This window comes from Lissotriton vulgaris, chromosome 5, assembly GCF_964263255.1.
Source record: "Lissotriton vulgaris chromosome 5, aLisVul1.2, whole genome shotgun sequence".
Lineage (NCBI taxonomy): Eukaryota > Metazoa > Chordata > Amphibia > Caudata > Salamandridae > Lissotriton > Lissotriton vulgaris.
The window spans coordinates 1,969,177,603-1,969,192,127 of NC_141693.1; the positions used below are offsets into that span (position 1 = coordinate 1,969,177,603).

A 14,525-nucleotide genomic window follows, 5' to 3' on the forward strand; every position below is an offset into this window, starting at 1 on the left:
TTTAAAGACACAGTTAGGCTTGCCAAAAATTACAGGATGTTGTGCTGACGCAAGGACTATAACTGGTTCCCAAATCGGTAGCTCTAGTGCCACATCCTCTCCTGGAAGCACAGGGTTGTACTTCACATGTTTTAGGTCAAACACCCTTTTTTTTAAAAATCAAATGCGACTACTTTCAAAACAAATTAGTAACAGCGCTGTCGATAGCATGCCATCATAGTAAATGTGTACAACTTCAAGAGCACAATTTGAAAGGCGCCAATTATACATCAGCCTAAAACCTACACCTACACTAAATTGCATAGACCACGCCTCTGATTACACCCCTTTTACAGAATCCACTTTTTCCATCCCACTTAAAACCCTGTCCTTTCTGCCTACAATAGGGAGATAACACTCATACGAGAACATTCACTGGGGCGTTTCAGACTCCTTACAATACTCTGCAGACTACTGCCAATCTACTTGTAACAGATCAACTCTACTACCCTCATGCACGTGATGGCCATTACTATCCAGGTGAAGTCAGCAGTGACCGCAGACTACTCTGTTCTTGGAGACCGGAGCGGCTGGGCAATCCCCTTTCATTGATTGCCGCTCAAGAAGAGTATGACCCTGCTCCTCATATACCAAGTGACTAGTGAGCAGGGAGAGCCATCTGGCCAGCCACTTGAGGGGTAAATTTGAACCTGACACCGGGATATTCTTCTAACCACCGTCCAGTTAACTCCCAGGGTAGCAGAGATGCCCTGCCGTCTGCATCCACCCATTCACAGGATCTATACCAAAGGAAGAACCCCGCTCCATATATGCTGTAGTGACCCTCAAGCACCCATCACAGCCCGTCATGCATGCAGACACTCGTCCCTTTCCTGCCACCAAATCCTTCCCTATAGAGGTGTCTCTCCTAGCCCCAGTTCTACCCGCTCAATCCCAGCCGCCGCGAACCCACGCCACCACGGGAACTCCCGGGCACCTCACCTTCAGGTCGTTCTCGGGCAGGTACTTGCACTGCCGCGCAATCTCCACATATTTATCCAGGTCTAGGGGCGCCATCTTATGAAAACAGACTGTTGCAGGCCGAAGCCGGAAGCGGCCAGGCGTCACTTCCTTTGACGGCTACAGACAGAACCGGGTCACCGGCTGTCAACTGCTCAATTACCAGAGCTAGTAGGGGCATGAACATAGAGGAAAGACAGCGCGATGGATAAAGAAAAGGGACTTGGATCTCTTTCAATAAACGGAAAGGCTAAAGCTTGAACATTAATTTTTATGTTAGAAAATATGTGTACTGGTTCTACCTTTCCAGCTATCCTACGAATTTGTGTTTTTCCTCGCCTAACCCCCCCCCTTTTGACACTTGTTTTCTTGATAGTCCGTCGTCACTGTCCGCGGCGGTAGATATGTTGGTCCTTTTTCTGTGTTTGGTTATCTGTGTTGTCCCTGTAGCAACGGCATGTTAGTACAGAGCTTCACCGAGTGACAACGGGAGTCAGTCAAAGACCTTTACTCTAATTACATACTCATTGTGCTTGCACAATAAATCAAATAATAAAGATCAATTGAAGGGTTCCAGTCGTTGTTTGGCAGAAGGTAGGATTGTTGATGCTCAAGCCGAAAAAGAGGCAGAAGAGGTTCTTATTGACAAGACTTCATGGTGAGTGGGTTTTTACCACCTACCAACTTCTCAGTTTGCTTATAAGAGACATTTCCATTCTTCGTGTTTGCATATGAGTGACATTTGCATGTTTTATGTGATCCTATGAGTCGTGCTCATGAAGATGATAAACTCTGTTATTGTTCATTTTAAACATCCCTCCGTTATTGTAAAATAATTGTCTTATGAGTTGTAATAGTTCAAACCTGTAACGATATTGTACATACCACGCACAATTTGATATTGTACATACCACGCACTCTTATCCCATTCTCACATTTTGGGCAACTGTCTGGGAAACACGAAGGCTTTGAGAAATTAGCAGACCAAGGGCAATATTTGGGTGAGTAGCCAACATTTCCCACCCAATAAGTACACACTGCATTTGCAGTACTGCACATTCTGGATCACAATCTTTTTCTACATACCAAAGGGAGATCTCATACTCAACTCGCATCATCTGTATCTTCACATAGATTATCTACCTAGATACATCTTCCAAAAATAAGGACATCCTGAATGGCCTTTGCATAGTTGCTAAGTTTCCAGATTGCTTATGTGTGATATTTCCAAGAATTCGTGCGTTTATGAGTGACATTGTAGTGCCAAGTGTGTGATATTTTGTTGGACTCTTTCTTACAAGTGAAACCAAGGAATAAGGTTTATTTAAAGAGATAAATGTCAGACTTTGCCGCCTCTTGAGCAGTGGGAAACCATGCAGAAGACCTAGAAACGGCTGTAAAATCCCTGAAAAGGAGGGTCCCTAACGGATTTTGCCTTTCTATAGTGATATTACTGTAGTGATTTCTAGAAAGAGCCTAGACACATTGAATGCTGCCTGGTCCCTTTTTGGGAGAACTGATCAGACCTTTATTCTGCAGTGATGATGGTATGCTAGACAAACCTCTCAGTGGTTACTCAGAAAGATGTCATTGTTAGGGTTAAGACGAGGCCAATATTTCACCCGTGTTTCACCAGGTATTTTTAGGCCAATGCAGGTAAAAATGGAGCAAACCCTTCTGAATTCATATTTTTCCCCTTGAAACATAAACCCTCGGCGCCAAATAGATCAACAGTGTTTTTGAGTTGTCTAAAATTCTCATAAATGAGTTTTAAAGCATGCCATCTTGGGAGGAGCACTATGTTTAAAAAACCCCAATAATACAACAGAGTGACTCAGTATATTATTGAGCCTTTAAACTGTTTCAAATGCATGTTATTTTTCTTTGCAAAAAGTAGCAGTCACTGATAGCCAGACATACCTCAGGCAGGCCGCAAATATGGGGCCTGAACTACCTTTCAAGCCAATTGTACCTTATGTGCCAGCTGTCATTACTGATCTCGGGTCAAGGCTCTGCAACATTTGATGCTGGTACGTAGCCTTGATTATAAGGTCACTCAGGAATGGTAGGTCGGGCGGGTGCCGGATCCTAGGAGCGTCTAAAAAACTGTGTGCTTTGTAGAAACAGGATAAGTTCCTTAAGGGGTTGGTTATGCTAGCAACATGAACTTCAGATTAGGGAATGGAAGTCTTTGCTAGGTTGTGCCTCTTACCTTTCTTTCTCCCCTGATCAGGCAGTTTTGCAGCCTGGTACTGATTTTGCCTTTGAGGTTGCTTTCCAATTTAATGTTGGGAAAAAAAAATAATGTGTGCTAATATAATGTAACTGGTGTTCATGTACTGCACTCCAATACCTTTGGGTCAAGTTCACGCTTTATATAATTGTAAACAAAATGTTACCCAGAAAATGTTTTGCTCCGGTTCCTCTGCACTGGGCTGAGTGCTGCTAAGAGTGAAGGCCGGTCTGTGCCGCTAAAATCGGAGTGCTGCAACGCTGTTACTAACAATAGAATTTAATAACAGTAAAACAGTGTATAAATATATGCTGACTTGCACGTCATGTTTTTATGTTTTTACAACAATTTTAATCTGTATCTGAAGAATGAATGCTTTGTTTGAGCACACACCTGACATTGTGCCCGTAACATAAGTCTGGTGCCTCTGTATTGAGTACAAGGCACCTGATGACCTGCCTTGTGACTGTGAGCGTACGCACGGCTCAGACCGCCAGCACCATCCAGAAGAGCCAGAGGAACTAGCGGCTGTCAAAGGTACAATGTTAGGGGGCTGGTTAATAGCAGGTGGGCTATCCAGAGTGAGCAGCCATGTGATTGGAGGTGGCAGCATCATGGGCAAACAGATCCTGCCAGGCTGCATAATGCACAGAGCTCCACGTTATCCACCATAGTTCCTGCACAGTGCCAAGGTGAGGAATTTTTTTTTTAATCCAGGCTTCTCTTGCCGCCTGTGGCATCAAGTGTTGGGGGGCGCTCCCTATTGCTTGGAAAGCAAAAGAAGACAAGTGCTCACTAGGCTGAGCCCACGTGGATCCGTTGGTGCCTTCTTTTGAGATTAAAGTTGGGACATCATATCAACATGACTTGTTTTTTTTTCTTCCTGCCCGCCACAGGAGAAACAGTGTATAACAGTAGGACTTGGTCACCATACAGCAGTGGTGAGCGCAGAGCCAGGCTAAGTAAATTGCCTAGGGCACTGCAGGCAGCCGCACAGTAATCACCCTAAGCACTTTTATTGTTAATCATTCTGTAGCACACCTCGCTCATTCATCAGAGGAGCTGTAAAAGCATGACTAATTCATTTTAGGTTAGTGATGCTGACCACTACTCTAAAATGCGTTAGTCTAACCCCCATATGCTTGTTAGTTGGCAGGGCTGCTGTTGCTAGATGCATGTACTGTTATATTACGCTTCCTTGTTAATGTGCTGTCACCATACATGGGAGCTGAACCCCAGTAATCTGACCGCTAATATGTTTAATCCTGATTTTAACCCAATTAATTTGGCTCCGAAATCCTCCAATAGATCAAGTGGTTAGAGATTAAACTCATCTTCAAAAATATACATTTCAACAAAGTTTAATTCAATAAATGAAGAAATTTCAACAACCGAGTTCTAGATCAAAAATAGGTTAGAAATAGACGCATTACAGAGTTGTAGAAAAATGCAGTACAGAAGGAAATGCATGAAATGCCATGAAGTGTCAATTACAGAAATACAAAATCATCAAACGTAGCCCTAACTACGCTTGTTTAAGAAAACTCAAGTTAAAACTCACACAGAGTACTGACAACATCCTCATAAGAAAATATAAGTCAAATGGACGTAGAAAAATGACAAAATCCCCTAGCAACAGCAGTCCTCGTGACAGCTGTCAAAGTAGTATCTGAAAATAAAGCCCAACAGTTTTTATAGATAAAACATACTTTCTATTAATAGATTATGCAAATTTAGCATAGCATGATCATAGTTAGGGTGGTATTGGTAAATCAAAAATAGCAACTTAAAACGTTTTTAGCACTAACCAATTTCTTAAGGTAAGAGAAATCTTCCACCTACTCTCTCGGCAACTGTGCTCCGGAGATGATCAATACAAAATCAAAGCTCTCTAAACACTGGGTCATAGAATTAGCATGTCTTAGTGGAACTTCCAGGGGAAGTTTTTAAATATAATACTTTGGGTACACAGTGGAAACTTCACTCACAATCTTCCTAATACAATAGTTCATTTTTGAATCTTTGACCTAATTTACTTAATGCTCCACTGAAAAAGATGAGAGATGGTTTGCAACAAGAGACTGATTGTGAGGAGGAATGAGAAGAAGCAAGATGAACAGAACACCAGAAACTGCATCGATATTAAAATAAATGGCATCCCAGAGAAAATATGGCACAACTATTTCACTGATTGTAATACATTTTATTATGACTCAGTACTCTCCTTTAAAGTGCAACATAATTAATTCAACATTTACAACTCTAGGCATCATTACAACCGTCATAAATAATTTTCACCTGACATTTTCACATTTTGAAAAATCTACTACGCCTGTATCTGCCTAAAATATGTTTTCTAGGCCAAAGTATACATCAAATTATTTTAGTTCCACTTAAACTTCACCTTATCTTATTAGACTGCACTGGAAATTAGCAAGACAGCTGTAGTAGGCTTTTCCCCTGACCTGCACCAACAAAGGGTACAACGTTTCTGAACGTATTGGTCCTATCTAAATAGCCAAGTAAAGCACGTCCAACAAACAATGAATAAAGTGAATCCATCTCTCGATTCTCAACAGCATCTAGGACTGCTTTAGCTGAAAGTCATGATAAAGAAGCAGGAGATAAAGGCAAAGAAGGAGGATTTTGTATACTTGCAAGACATTAGGAAGACACAGGGAGGAAAATGAACAATTGGTCACCAAATGGAAACTTCGGAAGAAGAGTGGTTTTTAAAAAGGGAATAGGTTCAATCAAGGAAGACCCAAATAGACTCATCACCATTTGAAAAGATTCCTGAAATATGTGGTATGATATTGAAGGAGAAAACACTCAGAATAAAGAATATGCCATATGATTCTCCATTCCCAGAAGCTACAATGATTATAGAGAAAGCAGGTGGATCTCTGCTCAGGAAACAATCTCTTCAGCTAGATGAGCCAAACCCTTCATTTCCCCCTACCCCCGATGATTGATATTAGATAGGGCTACCTCATTGTTTATGCTGAAGATTATTGTCTTTCCTTGAAAGTGAGACCAGTATTTGGTGATTGAGATGTGGGGGCCTATATTTTACAGAATCGGTAAATTTACTGATTCGGGAAATTTACAGATTCTGTAAAATACCGAATCAGTAAATTTACCGATTCGGTAAATCTATATGTAGGTGGCACTGGAAACAGTGCCACAGGCCCCTAACAATTTGTTATTTACCATGTAATACAATTGCATGGTAAATAACGAATTCCTGTGTACATGCACATCTGTGCATGTACACCTGTGCCACACATACATGCCCTCAGGGCATCTATGTGTGTCACATGGCACACATGCCTGAAACAGGGTTGCAACAGGGTGTCAAAGTGACACCCTGTCCCCCTTGTAAATTTGGTAATTTTACCGAATCGGTATTTACCGATTCGGTAATTGACATTGGCTCAATGGCATTTACCGAATCGGTAAATACAGATTCGGTAATTACCGAATGTTACAGATTCGGTTAAGAAGTCGGTAAAAGTACCTACATAGCAGTTACCGTTTTGTAAATACCGAATCGTTAAAATCTGGTATTTACGAATCGGTAAATGCCATTTACCTACATCGGGCCCATAGATTCTTAGTTTTAGATGGTAGTGATGTGGTCTATATCATATTATAATAATTGCACATTTTCTAGTTACAGAGTTTATTTAAATATAGAGTTTTCCCATTTTTGGTTGTTTGGGACTTCATAGAAACCAAGCAATAAAGTTTACATAAACAAATTACCCAGCAGATACCCTCTAGCAGTTTCAGAAGATATTTCTGTACTGATTTTTGATTATGGACTATACCCGTGAAGTGATTAGTGAGAAAATGTGTCTATATTCCCTGCTGTGTGGGTAATTTACCTGATATGCAAGGCCAAGGTAATTCTAACTGAATGGTCTTGATATATTCCAACTCATTTGCCTCATTAGGGTCTATGTGGAGGTGAATTGATCTCTGCATCCTTAATGGGATCAATCTGCAACAGCATGGGAGACAGCAAAGTGGTACCTCATGGTGCTTGAGGGGTAAACCTAGATTTGTGTGGGAATGGCATGCCAAGAGAAGAAAAGAGAATAACAAAATAAAAGTAAATGAACTTTAAGCAGCCTAATCCCATTACTTTTAAAATATAACTTATTAGTTTATCCCTTTTGTCTTCTTAGGATAGTATGGAACGCCTGCAAGTTTTGGAGCCAGAAGATAACCCACAAAAGTCAACATGGTCAGTGTTAGGATACGTGAACATAAAAGGGTTCATGCTTTATTGTCCTCGTGGTCTCGCAGAGCGTGCCGCTGTCTTCTTTTCAGACCTCATTGTATTTTATATCTTATCACTGTGAAACCACTTTGGATTTCATATCCTGGATGAAAGGTACTGGAATGTCTCATTTACTTGTTTATTTATGACCATACATTAAATATTAGTTTTGTTTGTGTTTGTGGCATTCAAGGTATGATTTGATTCCCAGTGGACTGTGCCCAAGTGCACGTGTTGGACACAACTGCTTGTATTTGCCTCCAGCGGAAGATGGCAGAAAAGGCAAAGTGGTTATTGTTGGCGGAGCTAATCCCAATGGAAGCTTTTCAGATGCCTACATTATAGACCTTGGTAAGAAAAGGGAAGGAGTCTTATCCTGAAGGCCCTTGCATTTTAGTGGCCAAAACTAGCTGAATAAAATGCATCTGGACATAACTCAACTTGTTGTCAAATCTATTTTAACAAAGGCTTGTTTGAATGACATTCCCATACCTTTGCTTGTGGTTGAGATGGGTCAAAAGAAAATGTAAAATGCACTTCATACTTCTAAGGAATTGACATTCTTTGGTCCTTGAGAGTTTTGCACAGTGGATATCAGCAAGAACGCCTGCTAAATCATGTTGATGCTCAGTTAAGCAGGATTACATAAGAAAGCCTAAGCACTACATTTTTCATAACAGCAATATACTGAGTTTGAGTTGGTACTACAATAGCTCCAATCCTGTTTTGAAATTTCTGGAATACACTTTGGTACTAGATTCTAATGGTCCCATTATGCTGACATACCTGTTACGGATCTTATGGAAAAGGTTTCTGTCGTGGCAATTGTGACCTGTGTTGTTTATGGAAGGTTGTGGTTGCCTAGTCCCTTGTAGTAATAATAAATAAGTCTTCCAGTTTTTTGTTCTTACTGATTTTGTTTACACATAAATACAGATACAAACCAATATGTTTCTCTATTTCTTTTTAAATGTGACGATGTATTTGAGAAGCTGAAAATACAAGTGGCTATTTATGTCCCTCTCAACAGAAATGGATTTGTCGCTTAGCATTTAAGTAGTAGTTTTTCTTAACCTAACCCTATAATACTTAATTCTTCTACATTAGCACTATGATAGCCTCTGTCGCCCTAATGGGAAATGATCTTGCGATCATCAGATTACAAACCGATGTCTGCAGCTGGTGTCTGTTTTGTTTTTTAGACTTACATGAATGGGATGTACCGGACTGGGACAATCTCTTGCCACGTTACGAACATGCTAGCTTTATTCCAGCTGGCAAGACTGGCAACATTTGGGTGTTTGGAGGTGCCGAACAGTCTGGAAATAGAAACTGCGTGCAAGTCTTACACCAAGGTAAACCCCTAAGTGTTTGTGATAATGGCTCTGTTCTGCAAGAGGGCTGGAATACACCTCGAGAAGCAATGTTGCCAATAAATCGAGGTTAATCCGAACGCCACATATTTCCTCTTCACTGAGAAGAATGGCAAAGGGAATAGGCCTGACCGTTCCTTCCCGGAGTACATTTATATGAAGTCTCTTGTGTTATATTTTAGGTTTAAAATTAGGAAGGAATGGAAAAATAGTAGTGGGTAGATGAGAATATTAATAGATGCAAGAAAACACATCCTAATACAGTGATTAGAGATATAACAAGCATTTACAATGCAATGGTCTCGGCTTTATTAAAGTTAGAGCTATTGGCATGGTAAATGGCATTTTTTTCATTCTTCATTTTAAAAAAAACATAAATAAATGGTATTGTCATTTACAATGGCAATAGGTGAGCATTAGAGAGAAGTAGAGAGTATTAGCAGACACAGAGCCACACACACACGCACACACACACACACACACACACACACAGGCAGAGCCACACACACACAGACAGACAGGCAGAGCCACACACACACACACACACACAGGCAGAGACACACACACAGACAGAGACACACACACACAGACAGAGCCACACACACACACACAGAGCCACACACACACAGACAGAGTCACACACACACAGACAGAGCCACACACACAGACAGAGCCACACACACACACGCAGAGCCACACACACACACACACATACAGACAGAGCCACACACATACACAGACAGAGCCACACACACACACAGACAGAGCCACACACACAGACAGAGCCACACACACAGACAGAGCCACACACAGACAGAGCCACACACAGACAGAGCCACACACAGAGAGCCACACCTAGAGAGCCACACACAGAGAGCCACACACAGACCGAGCCACACAAAGCCACACACACACAGCCACACACACACAGCCACACACACACAGAGTGAGCCACACACACACAGAGCAAGCCACACACACACAGAGCGAGCCACACACACAGAGAGTGAGCCTCAGACACACAGAGCGAGCCACACACATACACAGAGCGAGCCACACACAGACACACGAGCCACACACAGAGCGAGCCACACATAGAGCCACACACATACAGAGCCACACACACACAGAGCCACACACACACAGAGCCACACAGACAGAGCCACACACACAGACAGAGCCACACACACAGACAGAGCCACACACACAGGCAGACACACACAGACAGAGCCACACACAGACAGAGCCACGCACACACAGACAGAGCCACACACACACACAGACAGAGCCACACACACACACAGACAGAGCCACACACAGACAGAGCCACACACACACAGACAGAGCCACACACACACAGACAGAGCCACACACACACACAGACAGAGCCACACACTAGCCAAACGCCGCATACCAAGCACAACTCTATAAGAACAGTTGTGAAGTTCTTCACTAAATTAAGCAACACAGAAACACAACGTGACACACTCTTTCTCTCTATAACAAGGACAGAGAAAAATTCTTAACAGAACATTCTGAATCTTATAAATTCAACACGAAATTAAGGCACGCCCACCTCAGCAACCACTGTGGAGGCAAGTGACTCACAAACACGTACAACTCATCAGGCACAACACCACACACATCCATCTCAAAGACACAGAACCACACACACACACACGTGTAACACCCCTCATCCACAGCACGCAGACACCGGCAGTGCACCCATTGTACTGCCACCTGCCAGGGACGGACATCTCACTGGTGTGGGGTGTATCTACACAACCAGCAAACCCAGGGCCGCACCGTCCCAACACACACTGCAGCTCAGTGAACAAGCCACCCGTACAAAACTGAGAGCCACACCAGAAGCACCACGCCAAACACTAGCCAGGCCTAGTGCAAGGGAACAGTAACCAGACGGATGCACAGCACAAAACTTTCCAGGGTAAAGCGCCTGGAGCCCCTACTCTCAGACTGCGCTAGGCAGAACTGTGCACGATCATAAGGTACTTTCTGTACTGCACACTACTGTAGAAAAAGTGTGGCAAAATACAAAATGAGGCAATAATACAATGCTTATAAATTGAAACAAGCCATGCGTGCGTGTTTACAATACTGAATTGAAAGCACCTTTCTGAGGTTGAGTACCTCTCAACCCACTTATCTAGCACTCGCCCAACGTCCACTTTAACCCTAAACGCTTTGTAATTCGCTCTGTGGTGAGCCCCCGACATTACCTGACCCTCAACACAACTACAGCTGCTGAACTGCGGGAACTCTCGACGTCCATATTGTTGTGGGCCAGGCTTTAATAAACAATCACATTAAGAGCCAACTGCTTCCGATCTAGGCCACTGGATATAGAACTCTGAGCAAGGCATAATTGACACGCCCACAGACAAGTTTGCATACTGCCTGTCACAATACTCCATGCTTGAGGCAGGCAAGTGAGCCCCGAGATCCTAAGCAAGTTGATTTCCTTTTATGAACAACACTCTAAAATTACTACTCTATATGAAGGCAATTACAATACTCAGTGTGGGTGTGAGCTCTCCTCCCCCTCCCACCCACTCCCAAGACTAGGGGCTTGTGATTTAGAATTAGGTGTTCGCAGAACTCGCCTAACAAGGGAAAGTCAGGTAATGGCCTATTGAAGTCAAGCCTACTAATGGCATAGTACAACCAATGTAAGTGAAGTGTATGTGTGTGACTTGAACCTCGCTTGAGAGCAACGGTTTACACAGCCTCTGGGAAGATAGAAGGTCATTTATGTTGGTGGAATCTCCCCGGGAGTATTTTGCACTTCGTTCACAAATCTTTAGATTTACATCTACTAACTTACTCTAAATAAGGCGGGTCATTTCTTTGCAAGAAAATACGTAATATGGTGGTCCATTACCAGTTATGGCTGTGTACAAAAATAAAAACCAACAACAAACCTAAGGGGCTACTAAAAGGCAAAAAACAAAACACAGACAATTGCCGAGAGAAATTCGCTACCTGCAAACCCTTTTTTTTGCGCAAGGATGTCATGTCACTGTGGAGGGAGGGGCACTGTGCTGCAGCAGAGGGAGGCGGGGGAGTCGAGATTGCGACGGAGGAGGGCAGACACGGACAGCGGGAAGGGGCAGGATACAACCACGCGGGACTGGGACGTGGGGGTCTTCAGAGAGGACCGGGAGCGGCAACACTAGGACAAGGGGTAGACCTACAAAGTAAACAACAAAAAAACGGAAGACGGAGACAAGCCACGGACGACGGTACACGGAGACGACACGTAGACGTACAAAGTAAATAAAAAAAATATTACAAAATGCTGCTTACCGGCTCGCAAATAGATAAATCCATCCCGGCAACAGAAATCGCGCAGCCCACCTCTGCAACAGACACGTTAGGAATGACAAAAACATGACTTGAAAAAAATAAATAAACGCCCACCGCTGCATGATGGAAAAGGGGCGGAGCTTAAAAAAACACAGAAACGCCCACGAATCTGCTCCAAGAATGATTGACACATATCTCTTCCAATGGCTAGCCTCCATTTATGGAGCTAGCCAATGGAAGAGAGAGGCGGGTTCAAGCCCCACTACTGGAGATCAGAAAATCTCTGCTGCACGACACTGCTGCGCAGTGTACGCTAGGCCGAGACCTAAAAACACTACATTACACTTTGGGATTGATATGTATCCTTTGGCATACTGTAGTGAATAAAGTATAAAAAACAATGGAGTTCAGAAGCACGCGTAAGGTAATTTTCAAGGAGTCTGTATCTTCAGTCTACTGCTTTCCGGGGTCTGTGTTTTTTGTTTTTCATTTGCATATGCTGCATACTAAAGTATAATACACACTTAGTATGAGTGTTTGTGATAGAACTCTAGTAAATCCTTGTTCAAAATGCCATTACATGCACTAGTGACATCAATACTATCTTAAAAGACTTTCTATAGGCAGGCTCGTATGTCACAGAGCCTACAGAGTTAAAAGCAATAAGAGCAGCCACGTATACACCTACTACAATGGATGACTGTCTTTTCAGGTTTTTTTTATTTGAATTTTGTCCGACATTTGTACTCACAAGTTGATTAACCCATTTATGGATTTTATCTTTCTGGTGCAGCGATGGAAGACAGGACAGAAGAGACTGTCTTGCACTTTAGTAATGTTCGGTGTCATTTTCTACATATACAAATTCTAACAGTGATCTGAAATTGAAACATGATATTTCGATTTTAGCATACATCATACAAAATGTGTACATTTACAAGCCACATTCCATTGCACAGCTAGACTCCGCCGAATTACACTGGTTTCCTGTTGAGGGAGGTTCAAATTGGGATCTCTCTCTCTTACAATGCCCTATATCTCAATTCGCTCTCAAATCTCAGGCACTGACTTGAAGTCTCTGGCAGCAAATGAGATCTGCAAAGCGGGGGTACACTTTTCAAAAGTCTTCAAATCTGTGCCTCCCATGCTCAACACCAGCCACGTTTAGGGATTGCCACCACCTTCTGAAACTCTCTTTAGGTGACTCAAGAATAAACTTCAATCTAATAACTTTTTGTCAACTGTTAAGGACCCAGCTTTTCAGATCATATTTTCCCTATAAGCAACCCCCTATTTGCACTGGCTTGTTGGGTTATGTCTTTTTCAGGAAGATTTTAAATTCACGTTGTTGCATATATCACGAATACACTTTCAAGTGACAATCCACTATTAAAAACTTCAAAATAAAATACCGAAGGAAAAAGCTAATTAAAATTATACATGAATGAATTCAAAATTACCATAAAAGAGCAATATAAATAAATACATAAAAAAAGTAGAAAAACAAAAAAGGCAAAATAATGTTGTAAGGCAGAAACGTGGAAAGTGAAAACAAGTGAGTAAGAAAATAAACAAAAATAAAAGCAGTAGAGAAAGAGAAAAGGGCTGGAGGATAAAAGACGGAAAATAGTAGTCAGAATGAAAATTTGGAAAGTAGACCAAAGGGAACAAGAAAAAAGAAAAGAAAATTAATAAAAAATTAAATATGCAAAAGATACAGCAGTGTTTTTCGTGGACAGCCGTAAAAAAAGTAACTTCAGAGCTCTGTAATGTAATAGAGGGTTTGTACATCTGCCAGTTTATCCTCCACACCCTTAACTATGCAGCCATGCACTCCTGGCTCAGTTGTAAAGCCTGCTGTCTTTTTTGCATTATTTATTCTTACTGGATTGTTTTTTGTTTTTTAAATTTCAGCTCCAACTTATGAAATTGTGACCTGGTGGGTGTAATTAATACTAGCACGAAGGTTACATTTCTGCTAAAGTTACTTAACAAATATATTTAATTTTAAATAGAAACTGGAGCTTGGAAAAGTCCAAAGGTCAGCGGTTCGCCTCCATCACCGAGGACATTCCACACATCTTCGTCGTCTATTGGGGATAAACTCTATGTTTTTGGAGGTGGAGAAAAAGGAAGTGAGCCAGTTGAGGACACAATGCTTCATGTATTTAATTCAGGTAACTTGAAAACATCTTGTGAACTGTTTAACTCTATTAGTGGCACTTCTTTCTGGATTTTGTTTCTGTTTTGGGATTCATTTTCTAGTTTCCCAGTTCTCTACTTTTGGCAAGTGTTACTAGCATGT

General features: G+C 42.0%; 2 protein-coding genes across 5 annotated transcripts in view; one reads left to right on the forward strand and one right to left on the reverse strand.

The window, feature by feature from the left end:
• PPP6C (protein phosphatase 6 catalytic subunit) overlaps positions 1-1,165 on the reverse strand; it is a 128,599-nt gene extending 127,434 nt beyond the window's left edge. The window contains exon 1 of the mRNA XM_086924675.1: positions 982-1,165. Within this exon, the coding sequence (XP_086780801.1) occupies positions 982-1,056 (75 nt within the window). The 5' untranslated portion in view covers positions 1,057-1,165. The remainder of the gene's footprint in view (positions 1-981) is intronic.
• Positions 1,166-1,399: 234 nt separating this feature from the next.
• Positions 1,400-14,525, forward strand: part of RABEPK (Rab9 effector protein with kelch motifs) — a 60,563-nt gene continuing 47,437 nt past the window's right edge. The window contains exons 1-5 of one of the 4 annotated variants that reach the window (XM_086920584.1): positions 1,400-1,657; positions 7,426-7,484; positions 7,714-7,871; positions 8,723-8,875; positions 14,236-14,397. In XM_086920584.1, coding sequence (XP_086776710.1) covers positions 1,655-1,657; positions 7,426-7,484; positions 7,714-7,871; positions 8,723-8,875; positions 14,236-14,397 — 535 coding nt within the window. In that variant the 5' untranslated portion in view covers positions 1,400-1,654. Of the gene's footprint in view, positions 1,658-7,425; positions 7,485-7,520; positions 7,635-7,713; positions 7,872-8,722; positions 8,876-14,235; positions 14,398-14,525 lie in introns of those variants that run through there. The other 3 variants (XM_086920585.1, XM_086920586.1, XM_086920587.1) reach the window with 3 other exon arrangements.